The sequence below is a fragment of the Dermacentor andersoni genome, chromosome 2, assembly GCF_023375885.2.
Source record: "Dermacentor andersoni chromosome 2, qqDerAnde1_hic_scaffold, whole genome shotgun sequence".
Classification (NCBI taxonomy): Eukaryota; Metazoa; Arthropoda; class Arachnida; order Ixodida; family Ixodidae; genus Dermacentor; species Dermacentor andersoni.
Genome location: NC_092815.1, coordinates 104956215 through 104980010, shown reverse-complemented (window position 1 = coordinate 104980010; position 23796 = coordinate 104956215). Strand labels below are relative to the sequence as shown.

Sequence of the window (23796 nt, the reverse complement as noted above, 5' to 3'; positions counted from 1 at the left end):
CGTTTCGGCCGTGGCACGGCCTTCGTCAGAATAAAATGTTGACGAAGGCCATGCCACGGCCGAAACGTTACAACCATTAAAGATGCAATTTTCGTGAGTGTGCACCTTCGTTTCTAAATCTATATATATATATATATATATATATATATATATATATATATATATATATAGGGTGGTCGGCTGCGAGACGTCTGCCGCGACGGTCCGGGCCGGAAGCACGCGTCTGCTGCACGCGCAGAGACAACCACCCGGCGCGTTTGTACACATAACCCACTTCGCGCACAGTACACACACACAGCCAGGAACGCTACGGACGAGGCCGAGTCGGCGGAGAGAGAATGCGCGTCTCCCATCCGCTATCGCTTGCTCGCCCCTCCCCCTCGTGTCGAGGCCGATTGTGGGAACAGCCTCCCGCAAGGCGACGCGATAACAATCGGCCCGCTGCAAGCAGCGCTCACCCGCGTGTATGCGCGTCTCGGCCAGCGGGGCAAAACAATGGCAGTGCAGCGCCCGACTGCTGTTATAGCGTTTTCCTGCCGCTGGCAGGACGAGAAAGCGGCGGCCCCCACACGCCGCTATATAGAAAGCACGCGCGGGATAGGGAGGCCGCCGCCGCGGGTGTAGAGGCGCGCCTTCTCTGACGCGACACATCGTGCATATATATTAGGCTTCGCGCGAGAGGTGCCGGTTTCGATCGAGCTTCGAACGTTCGGCTGTTGCCCGGGCGGACAGCGACGACAGCGCGGAAGACGCAAGTCGCGCGATTTCTCGTCGGAACCACGACGAATTTGATCTCGTAACTACGAAGCTTTCTTCGCAGCTTAGTGCTACGTCGGGTAGATGACAATCGGTTGGATGGTGTGCCATATACATCGGGTGGATGACAACTTTCCCAGTCATTAACCATTTATTTAGCGTTTTTAGTTTTGAAAGCTAGTCAGCCATCAATTCTTGGATCGCTCGTCTGCAACCAGGCTCAAAAGTTTGTGAGAGGCTATTCGCACAGTTTGTTTTAATGCTAATTTGCGATTTCACGTTTAAAAACTATCCTTTGTCCCTATAGGGACAAAGGATAGCAAAGGATAATAGCTAGCTACTTCTTTTTCCTTCGTCCCTAATAATCCCGAAATAAATATTCCTGCCGTAAATATATGCGCCTCCACTGAGCTATTCGACACATATTATTTGTATTCAATTCGTGTTCGAAAAAGTTTATTTTGGTCCCCCCTCTACTGTACATATTTGTTGTCTACGTGTCTGTCCTTGGGCATGCCAAGCCAACGACGCATATTATTTCCTCGAAAGCACACTCCGGCAACAAGTCATCGTCTTCGTTGTCACTGACGCTACCACTATATATAGGACGAACGATGAACGAACTAAACTATAGCTGTCCAACGCCAGTGGAATGAGACGACCCGTCTTGCCTCTGCCATCTGTAGGCGTCGTCCTATAAGCACGTCGTGCTTAAAACAGCGGATTCGCCTCCTGATACAAGGGCACATTGCGACACCGATCTCGTGCCAGCCAACGAAACAAGCGCCACCAGCGTTCGAAAACATTTTGCAAGGGCTTCACTGTCTAGGTCCTACAGACGCCGCGCGCCCTTATTGCTGAAACCGCAGATCAGCCGACACGCTGCAGGCTCCCGTCTGAGGACTCAAAAAGAGCGCGCTCTATAGTCATGTGCACCGCCACGCATGTTATGCAGCAAGTAGCACAACTATGCGGAAAACTAACGCAATATGCAATGACCTCAGGCCAGGAAACCAATGTCTACGAGCGGTAATCAGGAAGCAGCTCCTGAAGAATAAATAGCGAGCAAGCACATTTATCTTTGCTTTTGCAGCACTAAGAGTGAAATGAAAGAACGACGACGACACGGAAGTGCGACCTCATTCTATACTGCTACAAAACCTGAAAGGGTTCTGCGATGTAAACTTGACTCCGGATATGCCGTCGTAGAAAGTTCGGCAGGCTAGTGAAAGGCTATATGCTCTAGGCAGAACCCGGTTGCTGTTGAACTACCCCCCCCCCCCCACCCTTCCCCTCACTCGACCGCAGTGGTAACAGCCAGGACTTCAGGGAACTTCATCGCCGCGAAGCAATTCTCCCAGCCGGCTAAATACGTAACGAGGAAGTGCGACGTCAAACTCGAGGTCCTTGTTAAAGGTCCGCAAAATGGAAACGTTCAGTCCACTAGGCAACTCTTGGGAAACAAGGAAAGAAACGGAAGGAATACACTGCAAGCGGGGACTCTCGCGGGAACGAACGAACATCATTAGAGGCCGGCTAATAAACATTCCCTCGGACGCCCAAGGCCATATACTCCCCGCCCCGATTTCCGTCTTCCTCGGGCGCTTGAAAACCGCGCACGAGGCCACGTACACACAGGCTCACACAAAAACCGTGGTCTTCGGCATTAGCCGCCAGCCCTTCTCGTGGTTTCTCCTCACAAACAGCGAGAAGCAGCGGAGGGGGTTTCTTTCCTTTTATCGTACCTGGCCTCGGATCCGCCATCGAAGCACAGCGCTCAAGAAGGTTTGTTTATCCTAGTCGTGGGCAGGGCATGAGGCAGAACAAAAGCGTCAGGCGATGAGCCGCAGAAGAAAAAGCGGCGCGCGCCGACGCGTAAAGAACACCTCCCATCCACAAAAGCGGCGCCCGCAACCGAGAGAGAAAGGCCGGCCAGCATAATTGCTGCTGCACCGACCCGGTAATCGGCGCCCTCCGAGAGGAACCCACGCACTTCACCTTCGAAGCGCGCTTGCTTGCTTGCTTGCTTGCTTGCTTGTCCGAGGGTGCTGCCCCGGCTGTTGCTCTGCGCGAAAGTGCTCTTTGCGGAGGGATATGTGGGCGCGAGCGCACGCAAGGTTGCATTTATGCCGGCGTTGTGCTGCTGCCTTGAAAGCGAGAGATGCGGGCGCCGTAGCCGACTCCCCGAAGCGCGAATATTCGGGGTCCCCTTCCCTGCCTCCTCCGTTCGTCCGGTCCAGTTACGTCGTTCAATGTCGCACGCTCGACGCAGAAGCCCGAAGCCGATCCCAGGAAAGTATCCCGGGAACGTTTGCTGCTGCAAATGCACCCATAGTTCGGCTGTTGGACGACGTAAGGATTGCGTCCAGCTAACGGTCATCGCAAGACGCAGTTTCTCTCTGCAACGGCGAAATGAATTGGCTGGTTCGTTTGCTTGCTTGGTGCTGAAGTCGGTGAGTTAAGTCAGGTCCCCTTTGACTGTGTTATATATGACGGCCTCTGACTTATAAACATAAGGGCTCTCGAGAAAACAAAAACACACACAAAAAAAGGGAAGTACAATTAAACGCCTTAGTAGACGTATGCAAATCCGAGCAACTGATAGCTCAAAGACAGCGAAGCTGTGTTAAACACCCTTCGGAAGTCACTCCACAAGCGAACTATAGGTAACTTCTTACCAAGTCACTTTGTCGTACATATATGCAAATAGTTTTGTTTACTCTTCCCTCTGCTACGCTCTCACCATGTCCTTTGACAACGGTTGCTGTGTCACCGCACGAAAACCGTCGTGGAACTACCCTGCGCACTGTAAAATATTCGAAGCAGAATGGTACTAGGGAGAGAAGGGCAGAAGGCAGGGAACTTAGCCCGATTTGCTACCCCTTCGCACGGGAAAGGAATGCTACTGGCGCGGTCCTGCGCACCCTCGGATGCAGCATGTAGCACGCGCATCCACAGCCTATAGCAGACGATCACACGAGCCCCGCAGGCGTGTCGGGGCGAGAGCTCGCCGCAGCCACCGTGTCTCAGAGGGCGGTGCCCGGCGGCGATGCAGCAGCGACGGCAGCTGAACCGGAAAGGGCAAGGACACCGGCGGACGCCGCCGCCGCCGCCGCCACGGAAGACCGGACGGGGGAAGCCGGAAAAGACACGAGAGTCATCGCCGTCCCGAGGGAGTCTACGAGGCTTCCTCTGCCGCTGACCGGGCGCACTCACGCGCACGCAGCTTACCGCCAACTGCAATGACGACTGTATACCACCACCACCCCCCTCCTCCTCCCCACCCCCCTCCCCTCCTTCGTCCCCGCCGACTTCCATTACGTCGCGAGTGCGAATGCGGCATGCACCACAGATATATACGAGCGAGAAGTGGACCCCCGTCAGGCCCGGCGGGACATCGGCACGCAGAGTAAGAAAATGCACGTACGTACAGCGCACACCATGTGTGCTGTCCACGTCACACGGTAGACGCATTAAACGCAGCGCGGGCCAGCGAGCGATCTCGCGCAAGCTGTTACCTCCTCGAGTACAGCGATTCTTCTCTTCCTTTTTTTCCTTTATTCTTCCTCTATTCATTCTTTTCCTTTTTTTTTTTTTCTTGCAGCGGATAGAAGGATCGCAGACTGCACCGACAACGAGCACAGTACAGTTCTGAGATATCAAACGTAATACAAACCAACTCCGCTCGTCACGTAACGAGAGCGCGCTAAATAAGAAAAAGAAAGAGGATTAATGCCTCAGTGACGGCCTACTTCACAATTCTTCCGTTCGCATGACCATTCTCTTCGGATTACGAACAGCCACACAAGGCATAAAAACGACCACAGCGCGGAAAGACGCGGACGTAGAAATGAAGACTCGTAGACGTGCGCGCATGCACACGCTTTCCTGGCTGACACAACTACACCAAAGCAAGAGACACACAACAGCCTACTCTTGCCTCCACTTCCCTCGCTTTTTGCAAGATTTCATTTCGAATCGTACATCACAAACTCGCCAAAAGACGCAGCCCGCTGATGTTGTGGTCTAGTCAGCACAACGTGAAGAAACCCTACTTGACCAAGTTTTCTTAAGGAGCCGCTTGTAAAAATAAAGCCTTATATATATATATATATATATATATATATAGTGTGTGTGTGTGTGTGTGTACAGAGAGAGAGAGAGGAAGTAATCGTCTGGCGCTGCTGCTGCTCTTTGCGCCCCCCCCTCCTCTTTCTTTCTCTCACGCACACGCACTTGTATAAACCTCAATTATGAGCGACTTCCTCCAATACGAGTTGAAGCATTCGTTTTGTTTACAAATGTGCAGCCCGTCTATATAACGATCCCGGATGCGAGCTCTGAACGGCTACGCCCACGCGGCGGGGCTGTCGCGGAGGTTATCGCGCGTGCGCAGCGGCGCCGATTTCGCACGGGCGTCCCGCCGCGCGGGACCGGCTCCGTGTACGGCCCACGACAACTCCATTAAACACGGACCGCGACCGCGTATACCCGAACTATTTCCCGAGACCGAACGCCATAAGGCAGCCACCAAAAAAACAGAGTGCAACCTGGCCACGTTCTCGCCGTTCTAACAGGTATATGTGGTCGTTCAATTAGCGGAGCTACCTATATATATGCGCAAATTTGGGGCACGTTTCCTAGCGTGCGAAAAGCGATATCTGCGGGTACAAGGAATAGGAGAGAAAAATAAAGAAAGGAAGCAAGAAGTAAAAAGAGAAAGGCAGTTGGACACCGCAGCAGGTAACAGCTGGCGCGCGAAACTACACGCAAGAAGTTGCGTAATACGAACCGAAACGGTAACAGTGGCACAGCATACGAACAAACAAAACAACAAACGGACAACATCATCTGCGTTTAATGACTGAACGTTTCCTTTCCAATTTCTGTCTTCTTTTCAACGAATGCTTGTCAGATATGTTATACGTATGCAGCGAGGCCTATATATGTGATAGAAACATCTGACTCATTAAAACACTCACTATAGAGCCACACTGTGCGGTTTTACGCGTTATCTTCTCTACGCCTCACCTGTACGTTTGCAAGAACCACAGCGTGACAGGTTTCCCGCTCCCACACGAGGCAAATCACAACGCATTATTAGACAAGGGACGACCGCCGAAACAAAATACACCAAGCGCTATTGGGGTCGTGGTCGTACCTTATCCAATGCGCTGTGGTTTAACCTGATATGCAAGACCTACTAGTCCGAATTCCCGTTTTAGTTGAAGTGCGAATTTTCTCAGTCGCAACGGCAGCCTGTCAGGTGTGACGGCTAGTGTCCGAAAGTTGTGCCATGCGTAGTTTGTATGAGTGACGCCGCACATGCAGAATGGAGCGGGAGGCACCGCTGTAGTTCTGACCGGGCTGGGTTCTTTCAAAGTCCAAGAGCGCAGATGCTCTTGCGTCGGGTCACCGTCGCAATGAGCCTCCGCGTGCACGGGAAATCGAAGCCACGACTTGGTGTTGAGAGACAGAACACAAGCTGCAGCGCTGAAGGCGAGGTCCTCTGTATATCCACAGTTTGAAGCTCAAGTTTATTGTGGTTCTATATGTTCACGAATGAGGAGGAGTAGGTGGGAAAAAAAAAAAAACTTTATTAAATTGAGAAAGAGCTGGCTGGTGGGCGAGGTCCCTAAAGACCAGGACTCCGTTCGTTCCACCCACTGGGAAGTGCAAATCGTTACTCTCACTTCATTGATTCACTCCCCGAAGAAAGAAAGGCCCGTGAGACAGACATTGCAAAAAATTATTAATGAGCGTTGTGAGGGATTGTTCGGCCTTATAGAGATCGTTCAGACCATCAAATATACGACAGAGAATGAATGTTTCGAAAACGAAGGGAGAGAGAGAGAGAGAGAGAGAAGGGGGGGGGGCTTGTAGACTTACGTAGCATGCCCTTACATATGCAACAAAACTGGAGGGGGACGTGATGAAATGGCGGCATCAAATAAGGGTTGTGCGCTACAGAGCGATCGGTGACGGTACCTTTGAGGTATTTCTAGCAGCAACACAGAAAAATAAAACGCAGCCAAAAGGAAACGAAGGAAGCTAAAATGCCCGTAAGACCGGCCGGACGCGCCCTTGCAGCGGCGTGTTTACAAACCACCCGCTGAGCGGCGTGTATCTATAAAGGCACCGCATGCGAGGACCGCCGAACGGGCGCAAAGTGCATGCGTGGACAGAGAGAGAGAGAGAGAGAGAGAGAGAATCCAGGCTGCCCTGGCTGCTCGGGTTAAGGCAAAAGGCGAACGAGGTCGCAGAAAAGGAAACAATAAATTAAACGAAGAGGAGATTGAGAGAGAGAGAGAGAGAGGATGTCGTGCAAATGCAGTTTATTCGCACCTTGGGGGAATCGTGCAGAGCGGGAGCTCCGCCAGGACGTTGTTAATCGCCTCCGTAATTGATCATTCTTTCGAGGCAGCAACTATAAGCGGCGGGCCCCCGCGTGCTCGCTACAAAATGCGGTCACTCATCGCGCCACTCGCGCGCACCGCTGCGAGGCACGACCGCCATGCGGCGACTCCGCCAATCCACCCTTTCCCGAATTCCTTCTCTCCCCACACGCGGCGGGAACCACGATGTGCGCGCGAGTGCGTGCAAGCCAGATAACTATAAATTTAATCCGCTAAGCTGCGGAAGGCCATATATATGCTTAGTTGCGTCTTCGTTTAATGTTGTTTCGCAGCAATGTTAGAGCTTGTTATATCCAAAACAAATTACGGGGTTTAAAACGTCCGGAAACGGCAACAAGTGGGTTATACGCGTGACACGCCGCATAGTGGAGGGCTTCGGGTTAATTTCGACCACCTGGGAATTCTTCAATGCGAGCCTAAATCTGAGTACGTGAGCGTCTCTACATTCGGCGCGCCCAACGCGATGCTGTCGCCGGGGTTGGGCTAATACACTCTTAAAACGGTTGCATCCTATGGGGGTGTATATTTGTCCCACAACGATAATCGTCATCTGCCTTACTTGCGTTTCCTTTCTTGAAAACTAGGCGCTCGCTATACTTTCCTTTCGAGGATGCTCTGTCATGCTGATAACGCGCATGCCGTTCGTTACTGGGAAGTACCGGGCTCGCAGCGTTAAAGAAAGGAAACGCGGGCAAGACAGATGACGATTATCGTTGTGGGGCAAGATAAGCCCCAAAGGGTGTAAATTTTTCTAAGAGAGTAAGAAAAGTTTACACCCTTTGAGTCGTATCTTGTCACACAACAATAAACGTCATCTGTCTTGTCCGCATTACCTTTAACGTTGCGAGCCCGGTACTTCTATGTGACGAACGGCATGCGCGTTATCAGCATGACAGGGCATTCTCGACAGGAAAGTAGCGGGCGCGGCGTTTTCTAGAAAGGAAACGCAAGCAAGGCAGATGACGATTATCGCTGTGTGGCAGATATGCACCCCAATGGGTGTAACCTTTCTTTCTTTAGAGTGTGTACACTCTTAAGCAAAATCACACCCTTTGAGTGGTATCTTGTCACACAACGATAATCGTCACCTGTCTTGTCCGCATTTCCTTTCTTTAACGCTGCGAGCCCGGTACTTCTATGTGACGAACGGCATGCGCGTTTCAGCATGACAGAGCATTCTCGACAGGAAAATAGCGAACGCGGCGTTTTCAGGAACGGAAGCGCAAGCAAGACAGATGACGATTATCGTTGTGTGGCAAATATACACCTCAAAGAGTGCACATTCAAGAGTGTACACTCTTAGGCAAAGTTACACCCTTTGGCTTGCCCCTTCTACCACACAACAATAATCGTTATCTGCCTTGATGCGTTTCCTTTCTTTAACGCTGCGAGCCCGGTACTTTCCAGTAACGAACGGCACGCGTGTTATCAGCATAGAACAGTTTACACCGTTTGGAGTGCCCCTTCTGATAACGCGCGTGCCGTTCGTTACTGGAAAGTTCCGGGCTCGCAGCGTTAAAGAAAGGAAACGCATCAAGGCAGATAACGATTATTGTTGTGTGGCAGAAGGGGCAAGCCAAAGGGTGTAACTTTGCCTAAGAGTGTAGAACCCGCCACCTCGTACTCGGAAGCCGCACGCCATAACCACGAGGCCCCTGCGGCGAGCTATATATAGACTGTTAAAGGGAGACTAAATGTGTCTAAACTGATGAAATATTAACCTAAACTAGATTATGGGGTTTAGCGTCCCCAAGCTGAAAAGTGGGGACATGAGGCATGTCGTACTAGACGGGAACCGGTTTAACGTTGATCAACTGCTAATTATTTAACGTACACCCAAGGCACGGCAGACGGAAGTTCATCCCGGTACACGGGAGACCGTCGAGTTCCTTCTCATCACAGGGGAGACACGAGGTCAAACAGCGAAGAGGAGGCAGGGCACGATCACAGGCATCTCCAGAGCTGCGCCACCCACATCGAGCTATCGGCAGCAGCTGCGCCTCGCTGTTTACTTTCTTTCTTCTTTCGTTTTGCTCACCCCATTCTGCCCCAGTCTTCGCCGCCTATAATGCATACGCGTGCCTGAATAACATGAACACAGAAGCGGGGCGTTGACAGCGCCCCCTGTTCGCATCAAAGGGCGGAATGCCGCCAGCTGTGAATAAGGTCGGTCAAGGCCGTCAACGCGAGCGCAGTCGGAACAACGCGCCGAGGGTGCTGAGCTACAGATCCGGTCCTGCGTCGGAACAGTCACAATCGCAAGCCGCGCCGCTGCGAGCTGTGCGCTGTACGAGGTTGTAAGTTGTTCGCGCCCTGCTCAAAGTACCGTGCGTGCCGTGTAGCATGACCGAGTGCCGTTCGATTGGAAAGGCCGTCCCTATACGCGCCATGATGAAGTGGTCTACTTCTATACAGCCCGTGGAGTGTGCGCTATACGTCCAGAACGCAGCGGCCACAGCAATCGGAGCGCAACGCTAGCTGGATGTAGTATATACTGTGCTTCGAGATAAGCACTCCCGAATCGATGTCATGCACAGTGCAGCTGCCTTTTCAATTGAACAACCAGGCGCAAAGAAATAAAAAAAAAGCAAAAAACGTCATATATATATATATATATATATATATATATATATATATATATATATATATATATATATATATCCGGACTTCAACAATCACGTTTACTTGCAGACAGATGGGTGTACTTTCTCTTCAGCTGGTTGTGATCGTGCTATGACGCGTAAAGGTGACGACATGAGTAAAAGTCACAAAAACGAAATAAACTGCTGCTTGACAATTTGCGGGTATACCATGCACATTCACAACCTGTCAAATTCGGAATGGAACCAGAACTGCACACGCATGCAGCAGACAGCCAGCAATCCTCGTGATGGGCTCCTCCAGGCTGTCAAATGACCTACACAAGACTTCCGATGCAGCGGGCCCCTCGGAGGGCGGGGCACTCCTCAGGGCGCCGTCATCTCCCCCACACTGTTTAACATCTGTATGATTGGTCTTTCCGAGAGGTTGGCACGCGTCGAGTACGTCAATCACACCATCTACGCCGACGACATCACTTTATGGTGCTCCGGCGGCTGCGACGGCAGAGTCGAAGAAGCCATGCAGGAGGCGATCGACGTGATCGAAGAGTATCTCCGCCCCACCGGACTTCGATGCTCCCCCGCCAAGTCGGAGCTTCTGCTTTAAAGAAAGGAGAAGGGAGGCAGGCCCAAAGATTGGAAGCCAGTCTCCGAAAGCAGCATCAGTCTTCGAACTTGTGACGGGGGGGGGGGGGGGGATTGACACCCAGGGTCGACGTTATTCGGGTCCGGGCATGTTTGTCGAATTCAACGGCGGGAACGGAACGGCTCTCCGCAAGATCATCGCAAAGACGGACAACGCTTTCCGCCTCGTTCGCACAATAGCAAACCGGCACCGAGGCATGAAGGAAAACAATCTCCTCAGGCTGATCAACGCCTTCGTACTAGGCCACTTCACATACACGATTTCTATGCACAACTGGCTCAGAGCGGAGCGAGACAAGCTCAACGCTCTCATCCGCAAAGTAGTCCAGAGGGCTCTCAGGCTACCCATCAGGACTCATACCGAGGATCTCCTCACGCTGGGGGTGCATAATACAGCCGAGGAAATTGCCGAAGCCCAAGAACGCGCGCAACTCACTCGCCTGAGCACCATAGCGGCAGGTAAACGCGTCCTCGAAGAGCTGGGTTACCACCCTGCGGGATTCCCGATGGTCAGTACCCCGATCCCTAGGTGCATTCGAGACAAGTTCGAAGTGGCCCCTGTGCCCCGAAATGTCCATCCCGTCCACAACGAGGGCAGACGCAAGGCCAGAGCAGCAGCCATCCTCAAATAGATCAAGCAACGAGACATTAGAGCAAGCTTCGTCGACGCCGCGGAGTACAGTGACGGGAAGACCTTTGCCGTCGTTCTGGGGGGGTATTCTGTAAGAGTCCACCTAGTGGACTGTCCATTTCGGCCGCTACTGATTGGATGCAGGTGTACAAGAGAGGAGGAGTCAAGCGGCCCCAGCCAATCAGCAGCGGCCGAAATGGACAGTCCACTAGGTGGACTCCTACAGAATACCACCCCTGGTCGACTCCAGCGGCAAGATTTCCAAGAGCGCCTCCATTCGCACTTCAGACCCCGGAGTCGCCGATCAAGCCGCATCGCCCTCGCCCTGCTAGACGGTCGTGGGTCCGAGATCTATAGCGATTCGAAAACGGCAGTTAGGGCTTTTCAAAAGGGTTGCATCGCCAAGCAAGCTGCTCGTCTTCTTAGCAGCTCGAGTCCCTATGCTCTCACGCATCATTCAATCCACTGGTTTCCCGCTAACGTAGGGTCGGTCGAGGGTGCTCCCCCGAACCTCAATGAGTCTGCTCACGAGGCTGCGAGTGACCTCATCGACCGCGCTTCCTCTGTAAGGAGCGCCGACTCCCCTCCTCCCTACGGTCACAGAGACGCTCCCGCTACTCACAACGAGGTTATTAAATTCTTCTACATGTCTAGAAGGGTCTTTCCACCCCCTCACCCCAAGTTGAATTGGGCGCAAGCCGTTTCGCTATGACTTCTACTGACCAGCACATATCCGTGTCTGTCCGTTCTCCACGAGGCTTACCGCGACGTGTATCGCGACGACGTCTGCCCGTCCTACGGGCAGACCTCCACTCTAGCGCACATGCCCTGGGAGTGTGGGTCGACATACCCCATGTTCACCAAGGAGGAGTGGGACTCACTTCTGCGTAGCCCCGCTCTAGAAAAGCTGGTGGGCTAGACCTGCCGGTCCCGACGTGGGCCAAGCCGGGTGCGCGACGAGTTCGTGTCCTCGTCGGACGTGCAATAAAGTTTCTTCACTCACTCACTCACTCACTCACTCATTCTAGCGATTTCCGTGTCACAAATCTTGTTTGACAGAGAGCTTGTGAGAGTTCCTATAGGCACTAAACCCTTCGGCGTTAAATGAATGAATATATATATATATATATATATATATACAGGCGACAAAATATAAAGAAGCACCGTCACGGAAGTCAACGACTGCGCGAGGCATGAACTCGTTCTCCACGAGCGCTATAGATTGAATTACCGCTTACAAGAACCAATATATGCTACACCCGCTCAGCTTTTACTCGCACGCACCTGACTTGGCTATGTCATCTCTCTGTCGTTTCGTTTCATGAAATAACATTCGATATCTGAAGCACTACTATGTTTCTTTTTTTTTTTCTCAGGTTTGTCGAAGAGGAAAAAGCTTCTCGACGATCCCTCCCGTTTGGCCTAAATAAAGACTTGACTCTTTCGGCCAAAGTAAAGTTCGCAATGACACTTTTAATTTCCTGTGCTCTCGAGACGAGACTTCCATGTATACTTTGCATGGAAAGAAAGCCTCCCCTTATCAGGAGGCTTTGTTATTCCTGTTTCGTGTGTGTGTGTATATATATATATATATATATATATATATATATATATATATATATATATATATATATATTGATCATCTCTGTTCTGCGTACCTCTTGAAACTACACATGCACATATTCAATACTCCACTCCTTTATTCCGCCTCTATCAGTACAAATTTAAGTTTTTATTGTCCCTTCATATACGTATACCGTTTCTCTGGTTTCACCTGCAGCCACGCACGAATGAATGTGTAAAGCATTTCCGAAAGGACGGCTCGCGTGGCCCATATTAGCAAAGACATATATACGGGTTAAGGAATGCGAGAAGATTGGTGGCATCGGGAGTGTCCGCACACATGTGACGCAGAAAAACCCTGCATTCTCCTGGGCGTAGTATCGCACGCAGGAGCGCCCGCAGCGCCACCATCACGATTTCGTTGACTCAAGGAGCCATATAGAGGCCGCAGTTGAGATAAAACACTTGCGATCGCGATGACGCGCGCGCACGTCGCGTGCTGTCGCGTATGCCGCGTTGCGCAGCGACATGCGGCGCATTGGCGCGCGTGGTAGAACTCGACGGATGGACGCTGTCACGGACACGCTTCCTCGCACGTCACACACGCATGTCGCAAGGGGCGTCGACATGGCGCGAGCAAACAGCGAACTCGTGCGCACTCTCCCGAGAACTCTGCGGCAAACAGCCACGTATGCGTTGCAAAGATTGGTAAACCGACCGCTCCGAAACCACACTCTATCCGGCCTTCAAAGTAAGCATGAGCAAGGCGCGCCGTAAGCGCAATCTCAAGTCGAGCACGTCGCAAGCACGTCCAGGCGCGCGACGCGTTAACTGGTACATATACGTTAGCCTATTGATTGATAGGTTACACTTCTGGACTGGAATTGCACTTTCGGCACGCATAAAACGATGCGTGACTGTCCAAAGCGTCATCGATTACGTTGTCTTGCGAAAGGAGGTAATTCTGAGGATGGCACCGGTTTTGTGATACGCGCGCTCGAACTTGCGGTAAGAATGCACTGTTTTTCCACATCCTTTTTAAGAAAATGCTGTTTTATGCAATGCAGCACAAAAGTAACTGGAGCGCCAATGCATTTTGTCGGACCCTTTGAACATTATTATCTCGAAAGTGGTGTACTACTGAAGATTCGTCCATATGGATATGTCTTGCGAACTCGCCAGCTACAACTCGTAAATTCAAATGTACTGTAAAGTGATTAATTAAGAACTTAACAGTGTCATTACGTTATTTATTCAGTTAAGCCTTCTGATTTCTCGTAGAATGGCAGCCTTATCGAGTAATTTAGCTCAATGGTTAGAATTGTGCTATCTGCCATAGGCAATTTCAAAAAAGTTAATGCAGCTTAAGAAGAAGAGGCCTGCAATGCAACTTAATATGTCTGGTCCAAAGCGGTGTCCCGGAGGAAAGATTAACTATAACGCCTTCGTTGCGCGCAAAGCCGTAGCAGCGCTGCTCCAGAATCCAAGACTATATTTTGCAACTCGAGGGAACTTTCATATAAAAATTTAAAGTATAGATTTGATTACTGCTCTTGGGGACGCAAAGCAATCGGCTATCAAGACAGGGCCCGTATTTTGCAAGGATTCTTTTTTTTTTTTTTTTTCATTCCTTCTGCTACCCGTGATTGGCTCGCGTGAGGCCCGGTCTTCGTTATCGCCAGTACCGGCCACTCGCTGCGACGGCTGATATGCAACGAATAGAATCGAACGGAAAGAATCCTTATACCTAACGCAGTCCCAGCCAACCCTTACCGCTGCATCGACGAAATCGTCCATAAGCATTCGCGCCAACGCCTCCCGACATCCACCCCAGTACCCTCCCTGCCCTCGAGCGCAGTGTCGTACAATAGCGCTATCGCAGCCGACAGCCAGCCCCGGAAACGCGAGATCGACCTCTGACTCATCACCAGAGTGCGCACCCCGCGGCCACGGACTTCGGCGGTGATGCACAATCCGCGCGGTCTGTGTATCGGGTAGTACACTCTAGTGTCGGGCTATCAGACGAACGTTGCAGCAGCAGCAGCAGCAGTGACGGCCAGCTCACCGAGCCGGCATGGCGTGGCGTGGCGCGGTCACGGCGCCGCTTCCGGTCGTTGCGCCGATAAGTCGCTGTCACCGCGCATTTTCCGCAGAAAAGTCAACACGCTCGACGATCGCATATACACAGCGGCCACTCCACCTGCCGCTATCTTACGGAGGAGCCCGTCGCGATAGCGGCCGCGGCGGCGGGGCAACGAGGCTTAATTGAAAGCAGCAGAGCCCCCTATTAAACGAGGCGGTTTTAGGACCGGTATAGTTATATTAGTTATACGTAACCTGATGCATAGGCGTTATCACACGCGCGCGGTCGAGTGGCACTGCCTTGTGGGTTAGTTTCTCGTTTCTTGTAGCGTATAAAAAAAATCTGCATATAGCAAAGAGGCGGAACCCGAGGGCTCTCAGCTAACTTCGACGGAAGGAGAAAGCGCACGTAATCCAGCCGATGTGTCTCATTTCCGTCTCAGAACAGCCTATAGAAACGAATGTTAAAGAAAAGCAGCAGTTTCAACGAGTTCAAAGATACGTGCAGCGAAGCTCTGTGCCAATGCACAAAGAGTCGAAACACGAGTTTGTGCTTATTTTTTTTTTTTTTTTCGCGCGGCGGATGCGCAAAGGCGGGCGCCATCGCGGTGGTGCAATGGTTGAAGGTAAAAATCGCAGGGCATCCAGGCGTGTTTCTGGTTCTTTCTTTTTTCTTTTCCCCGCGCGGCCACCGCCACCGCTGCCTCGGATGCGCGGAGGCAAGCGCCAGCTGGTGGTGTTTCAAGCAACCCAGCGGCTGTGGCATCGCGCGCTTCCTCCGCTGTGATTGGTTGGCCTATTGGCAAGAGAGCCTCTACGCAGCACCCACGGTCACGAAAACCCGGCGAGGTTCGCAAAGTTTCGCTTTAAAAGATTCACCGACGATAACGATACTCCCTAAAGCGAAATTTGAGCGCAGCTATTACGCGTTTTCACTTGGCGATATATTGGCTGGCGCGGACAATCTGTCTCGTGCGGCACGTTGCATACGGAGCGAAGTGTGGTGCGACTGCCTCGCTAATATCAGGAGATCGACCGCGAGAGGCAGCGCGTGGGTTACGCGTGGGGGCGATTCACAGCAGCCGCTGCAAGCAGACCTCCGCTCATGCAGCGCTTTGTTTCCATACATGGTATCGGCGACGTCATCGGTGAACAGGCGAGGCGCGCTACTCTGGTACCATATCGTAGCCATCGTTGCAGCAGAGCCCGTCTTGCGCGGCACTACGCTTTTCTTCTCACGTTTTTGCCATACCAACCTCCCCCACTTTCGGCCTCATGGTTCCGCTGCACCATCCTGCTTCGCTTTCCTCCTCAAACTCTCCTCGCTATCGCCGTCTTTCATCCGCGTTCGCTCTTTCATCCTTCGCTGTGCTCGTTCGCTCGGTTACGCAGGACGACGCCGACGCTCGCCGCAGGAACGGGCGCCTAGGAGCTTCAGTCTAAAAAAGAAATGGCTCCCCTGTCCTCACCCTTCATTTGCATGCGATACATTATTTCCTTTAAGCGGGTACGTCGTCGATAAGCGAGCCTGAACCCGCTCACGCGGGAAGGGCAAGCGAGAAACGCGTATGAATGCTACAGGGAAAATTCTCAGGAGTTGTCTGTCAATTTCTTATTGTCAGGAGTTTAAGTTACTGGACTCAATCCTAGCATAACTACAACAGCTCGATTTTCGGCTGGCTAATAGACTGTCCTAGCTGTGACCAAATATCAGGGTCTGAGTCGCAGCGCGTACAGAGGCTGCAGCCAAGTACCAGGGGCAGCGTTTCAGTGTCTGGAAGCACCCCTTCAATATGCCACCAGTTTGAACAGGTTCATACTATTAGTACATAAACTACTCATAAGCAGCCTGAACACGCTCCTCAGTAACACAAGAATGACAACGCCAGGCAAATTCAAATCCTGCATGAATCAAGCTATAGTGATACAGGTTACTAATATATACGATATATATATATTTTTAAATAGCTGGGCCTACGTGTGCAGGCCGGGCCACATTTTCTTTAACAGCCTAAATGTGGAAGCAAACTGTACAGCTGAATACCACATCTAACTGTCCTCTCTACAGGTTTGGTTCATACTGGCTGCCTGGCGGGCGACAACCTCCCAAACTGTGCACCCTTCTACAGTACCACCGTGTGGGTTCCCTATGCCCAGACAGATGCACACGAGCCACCACTGTTGAGGCCCTTCGAATGGCAGCCGCAACCGTTAAATTAATTAAATTCTGAAATTTCACGTGCATGGCAAAACCACGATCTGATTGTGACACACGACGTAGTGGGGGACTCCGGATTGATTTCGACCACCTGGAGTTCATTAACGTGCACCCCAATGCACGGTACACGGGCGTTCATGCATTGCGGCGGCCGCCGCGGCTGGGATTTGATTCTGCGACTCAGTCCTCAGCATAGAACGCCACGCCAAAGCCACTAAGGAACGACGGCGGGTCGCAGTTGTTACCCTGCACCACCATTCCGTCCCACACCCATCAACATATTCCTGCCCTTTCGGCCTAGTGGCTCACGGACGCCTCCACTATATGACAGACCAACAATATCGGGCAATACATTCCAGGCTTGCCTGGCAGAATACACCAGTGAGCCTCTGGACTAAGAGGCTTTTAAAGGGCCCCTCTCCAGGCCCCATAGCAAATTTTGGTTATACGCTGGAAATTGTTACGTGTTCTCGAGGGAGCGTTCTGCCGCAAAATTTTTTTTTAATCGGCTCATTAATAGCGATATATCAATACTTCTGTGCCGCGATTTCAGCAGGCGGGCTCCACTGCCAAGCAAGACGCTCTCTGCACTCACCCCGTCTAGCCTACGCAAGCGAAATTCCTTCCCTACGTTCTCCCATACCGGACCTCGAGGATCGCGTGACGCATACGTCACAGGCCCCGCCTTCATTTTTTTTTTTTTGCTCCTCGCTTTTGTTTTCGGCGCTACGCACTTGCGCCGACGGCGTCGCGCGCGAGCTGTTGTCTCGTTCGCGCAGCGCACGATTTTGCGCGCTGTGCACAAGGAAACATGACTAGCGGTATAATTCAGTGCTACACGAATACTGAGGTGGAACAAGCGGATCGCAGAGCGTGATCGCGCGCTGGAACAAGGTAGAAAATGGCATAGTTTCGGTACCTGCGCATGTGACCGCACGACAGTGGGAACAAGCAGACGAAGCGGAAGTACATCTCTCTTGTTTCGGTGCGAAGTAAAACAAAAAAACACGCAGACATTCCGTTTGTGCGCTTTATTATTTTTCTGAACTTCAATTCACCAATTCAAGCACGAAATCGCACAGATAACAGGTGTCTAGAATAATTCTCGAAGTCACGTGTCACCACGAGCGACGTCACATTGCGGACACGATTACGTAGGCGCAGGGGCACGATTACGTCACCATCCGGCTTGGAGCGCGGCGGTCGCGAGAAGGGAAAACAGCGTTCGGTTTGAAATTTCAAATCTTTCTGCGGCGCGTAGCGATGCAATACTTTGCAGACACGACCGTTATCGCGCAATGTACGCTCTGCGCTTGTCAGCTCAAAAAGGCCGGACCTGCTGATGGGCCCTTTAAAGCACTAACCATTACTTTGGTTAAAAAAATCTATCTATCTATCTATCTATCTATCTATCTATCTATCTATCTATCTATCTATCTATCTATCTATCTATCTATCTATCTATCTATCTATCTATCTATCTATCTATCTATCTATCTATCTATCTATCTATCTATCTATCTAAAGACTGCTCACCGATATTGACGAGCTTGATGTTGTCCTGCGCCATGGCCGTGAGCGCCGTCTGGACGTTCTCCAGACACTGGTGCTGGTTCTGGGGCCGTGCGATGCGCCGTAGGCGGCGCTTCTGGAGGGCCTCAACGAGCGATATGAGCCGCAGCCCGTCGCTGAGGTCGCGCCGGAGGTCGTTGACGACGCCGGCGCCCGCCGGCCGAAGCTGCTCGTTAACCCAGTTGGTGAACGTCTTCTCCTGGATCTCGACCCACACGAACTCGTCACCTGCGGCGAAGGAGTGCACGGAGCACCAGGTATAAGGTAGAGACCTCGAACACGGCATCCGTGGTCGCGTACGCCGACCACACGCTTTTGTCCAGAGTTCTCAGATTTATGATATATCCATTTCCGAAACATTGCTTCAAACTATACTTGCCATGATAACTATACTCCAAACTCCGAGCATGTTCTGTGTACCCTTCCGTGGTCGGTTAATGATTAACGCGTCACTAGCGGGCCATAAAATGAAACTCCCGCTTCCACCCATGACTTCTGAGATAGGAGGCTATATGCTACCAATCGGCGACTAAAATGTGCTCGAGATGGCCAAATCAACTGATAGAATGGTACTGGTTGGAAATACTGCTCTTTGGCTATGCTTACAGTGCGTGGCTGTAGCCTTCATCTTGCAGTTGTGCTAAGAAAAGTGGCGTTTTATAGTTAGTCTTGTTTTGTGGTCCATATGCGACGCAACAGTCGGCAGCTCTCCACGTTTTCCGTTGCTTTTGCTGTAATGTATTTATTTTACCAGCAAGATGTGTACTCTGATGATGACGCACATGGCGCCCCCAACCACGGCTGACTGCAAGCAACCTGTGTTACCCACCGCCAATTAGCAACTCCGCCACGAAGATGTGCCGAGCTACGATGGGTGGATCCAACCGCACTACAGCCATGGCGTCTCTCATGGCTTTGGCCAGGGAATCCGGGCTACTACACCGGCTGAAGATCCTGCTCTTCGGATCGCCCCTTCCACTTCACAATAGATTTTCTTCCCTTTCTAAAACCTCCTATTAGGCGAAATAATCAATAAATAAATGAATGAATGAATAAATAAATAAATAAATAAATAAATAAATAAATCAAATTTTGGGTTTCTGACACCAGCACTGACAACTGTCACGTGTGGTAGAAGGTGGGTAGGGAAAATGGGAGTACGATGAAGGGGACGCAGTCAGAAATGGGTGATGAAGACGACCTCTCCAGTATAGAAAGTTCGGGAGGGAGATTAATGCGTTTTGTCTATGTGCCATGGTTAACATCCCTACTTTCCTTTGATCTCTCTCTCTCTCTCCCTACGCGCCATGTCTTTGCCCGGCAACATACGCTGTTCGAAGGTGTTGGGGCGCTTTTTATAGACGAGGAAATGTGCGTATACACTTTGTGAGGAACATCTGCGTTCGCGAGGCAGTCCCACATGATGCGTGAGGCGCCAGCTTTGAGACATTCGCCGCATAGGGTGCATCTGTCTACGATATCTTCGTCGTCCGTGGTGTGTATGGCTCGTGGTCGGATTCAATAAAGACCCCTGCTATGACCTTATAATTCGATGGAGATGTCGGGTGTTGCATTAATACCATCGGGGCTAGCTGGAGAGCGATCCTCGTAGGCCCTTCTTTCTCTGGTGGACTGAGCCAGCCAATTAAGGTGTCCGGCTCCTGAAATGGGGGACTAAGGGGAGTTTCGCCCTGAAGAGAAGTGCTTTTGGCTATAAAACAAGCACACGAGGTCGCGCGGACGAAATGGGCGTACTCCGACCCGTCAAAAATTGTTTTCATGTTGCGCGTAGAAAAGAGGCAGAAGCAGTGAGGATAGCAACAGTGAATGGCTGATGCTTTGAGGCACCTACAACTTGTCTCTTGCAACAAATAGTTAACCCTGTTGTTCGCGAACTGATTTGCTGAGCACACAGACAGTGTAGAGGCTTGAAAGCGTGTACCTGTTATTTCTATTCCGGAGAGCGCACACATTCGCCTAAAGACTGCCACGCACGAACTACTTCACTCCGCGGCAAAGAGTGGATCAGGCAGGCGTGCATGACACAAGTGCCGTTTCAGAGAACAAGAAGGCGCCTGTAGCAAGCATGGCGCAGTTGTCGATGACGCTTACAATTGCGCAATGCGGCGAACCAATAGCGAAGTCTGGAGATGGGAGACACGACATTTTCTTTTTTTTTCCTTTTTTTTTGCATATGCCAGTGGAATGCAGAGTCGTTCTGCAAAGTACATATTCAGGGGGAAGAACTGACCACGAAACCTTCACGCCACGCATTTCTGCCGGCCGCATTTCGGACGGCCTGTCGTCGTCTCCCTGATTCGAGCATGAAATATTTGGGACGCACGTGGGTCCGCCGCCTGCGTGGCACGCACCCGAACGGATTAGCGCGCTTTCGTCGCGGCCTTCTTTCGCCGACCACGACATCTCTGGCGTGATGGATCAAATTGGCACGTGTCAGATATGGTGCGACGCTTCCGGGATGATTTAAAGAGAGCAAGGAGCCATGCGCGTTTCTCTCTGTTCCGGACAGCTGGGAGCCAGCAGCAAAGAGCAGCAAAAGTTAAATTAAATTATGGGGCTTTACGTGCCAAAACCACTTTCTGATTATGAGGCACGCCGTAGTGGAGGACTCCGGAAATTTCGACCACCTGGGGTTCTCAACGTGTACCTAAATCTAAGTACACGGGTGTTTTCGCATTTCGCCCCCATCGCAGCAGCAAATGCACGACCATGACTATGCGCACCAGTGTATGAGGACTACGAAGTATATTATTCAGTTAGCGGCATGGCCAGACGTGAGGCGAGCTCTCCTTTGTGGGGTTTCGCATTTGTTAGTTTAATTGTTTATTAATTTATTTATTTTAGCGTCATCATTTATTCCTTTGTCATTAGCTGTAGAACACAGGAATGGAGTAGCAGAGGAACAAGCTACCTCTATATCTCCACAGCAAATCATGCATACCAGAACATAACAGGGCCGAAGAGAAAAACGCATTCAGTTATCAACGCAACGACGCTGGCTCATGCAGAAGTGGCTAGTTATTTTGCCGCTTCGAATTTAACAAGCAAGCAAGCAACGCAGCGCAGGCGGTATAGCGGAAGCGTTGAGCGGCATCTCAGCATAAGACTGTAACGATGAGAGTCGTGCGCGAGTGGAAGGATTCCAGCAGCTAAATGGTCGTTATAGTGGGAAAGACGCGAAGCCATGTGAAGAAACGACGGGACAGGAAATAACAACAAAGGCATACTAAAAAGAACTAACCCAACAACAAGTAATGAAAAGTTAAATGGTCGTCGGCCTGGGGTAGTCTTAACGCTATATATCCGAGTCACAAAGGCACTGCTACTTAGCCTGCGCCAGCCATGACGACGTTTGTACGTCCGTAGACTTGCCTTAACGTTTCTTTTCTTTGTTACTCGTAACTTCATTGATTTGATTTGGTTTTCTTCTAGGAGTGGCGCCTACACCCACTGCGAGTGAGTGAGAAAGAATCGGATGGCATTAGAAAAAGAAAAGGACAAAAGACAGGAAGAACTGTCTAATGAGAAAAGGATTTTGTTGTTGTTTCCTTTCACACTATATATGCCATTCATCAACATCTCGAGTTGCAAGCACTGCATGTATAGCGGGGCTGACGTTCTCCACTCTCAATAGTCGGTATCTCTCTTCATATATCTACCGTTGGGGAGAAGTAACGGCGCCGAGCCCCGCCTTCACAGCGTGCAACGAATGACCGGCGCAACGCGGAGTGGCGCTCGAATTTGCCGCGGCCAGAAGGGTAGGGCACCGCATCGAGCCAAGCTTGCGCGCCACACCTTGCGCACGGCCTCGTTCGACCTTGTCCGATCTATTAGCTTGGCCCCAGCCAGCACTGCACTTGTTGCAATATTATTAGTCGCACTACATATACAACCGCAAGCGTCGCAAATTTTCCATCGAGTGACGTCACGGGGGGCGCCGAAGCCGACCGAAATTCGCGAATGTGATTTTCGCACGGCAAAGAAGAACTTGTTCTTCGGCTAGTAGGCGTTTGCTGAGCCAACACGTTTACCGCGACAGCCTATGGACGGGCACCAACGCGAAGAAACACGGACGACGACACTGGCGGTAACGCTACACAGCGCAGCTCTTATGGGGGCTCCCGTTCCTGGGTTGGAAGTCGCCGCCTCTCGGCGTAACCGAGCGGACACGCTCGTGCCACTGCTCGCGCGTTCGTCGTCGTCTTAATTGCCAATCCGGAAAAAAAAAAATTAATGATACTGATGTACCTTCTGGCAGTCTGTTCTTCCACTTTGACGTCATAATGTTCTCAGAAACGTGGCATGAGCCGACTTCGCATCCGCGGAACCGCTCTAATTGTCAGCGCTTTGCCCAATCCAGCAAAACTTGCAGAGGTGCATGGAGACGTCAGTCTGCTTATACACTCAAATTTTCAAGCGAGTCGCATTAATGAACTCTGTGTTACAACTAAAGATTATTAAGTACTTTCTGTTCTTTGCGAGCGGACTGTATTTTCCACTTTCTACCGCCCACCGAACTGTTAATGCTGAGTGCTTGCTCTTGTTTCTAGAAAAAATGATTTTGTACACCTCTGAATATGAACATAACATTGCATGGGGAGGAGATTTCAATATAAGCTTTTCAGCGCAATGTAAAGCTAAGCGCGACCTTGTTATCCTGTTGCGATCTCATGGGTGCTTCAATGCTGTCAAAGCACTTCCGAGGGTTACGTGCTCTACATAATTGTGCCTTGATTTTTTCATAACCAACTTCGCCCAATGCAGCATAAAGGCAGGTGTCTTTTCGTGTAACGTAGTGACAACACGCCAATTTTTCTAACTTTTGATCGCGGCTATAAATAAATAAATAAATAAATAAATAAATAAATAAATAAATAAATAAATAAATAAATATTTGTGTATAGGTACCATGCGCTCTGCTGATTACACCTATTCGGCTTAAGCATTTTCGGGCAAAACGGAGTCTCATTAACTGGGGCGATGTCTACCAAACGAGGGATCGATGCTGACTTTAATAGGCTTCTTGACAAAGTTTTGCACCTTCTACCAAAAACAAAATTTCCTTGCCGCATATGAAAAAAAGCGGTCAGCTAAAATTCGCAAACCATGGCTAACAAATGAGCTGTATACTCACATTCAAGTAAAGAATAAATTGTATCACAATATTATTAAATCCGCTGACAAAGCTGACTTTGAAACATTTCAGAAGTTCCGTAAAAAGCTAAATAGTCAGCTACGCAAAGCGAAAACATGTTATAATGAGAATTATTTTCAATTTTGTGAAAATGACAG

General features: G+C 50.7%; 1 protein-coding gene across 1 annotated transcript in view; it reads right to left on the bottom strand.

The window, feature by feature from the left end:
- The window catches only part of jbug (filamin-type immunoglobulin domains fbug), a 194927-nt gene that overhangs the window by 154358 nt on the left and 16773 nt on the right, over positions 1-23796 (bottom strand). Inside the window, exon 2 of the mRNA XM_055076682.1 lies at positions 18448-18711. Coding sequence (XP_054932657.1) covers positions 18448-18711 — 264 coding nt within the window. The remainder of the gene's footprint in view (positions 1-18447; positions 18712-23796) is intronic.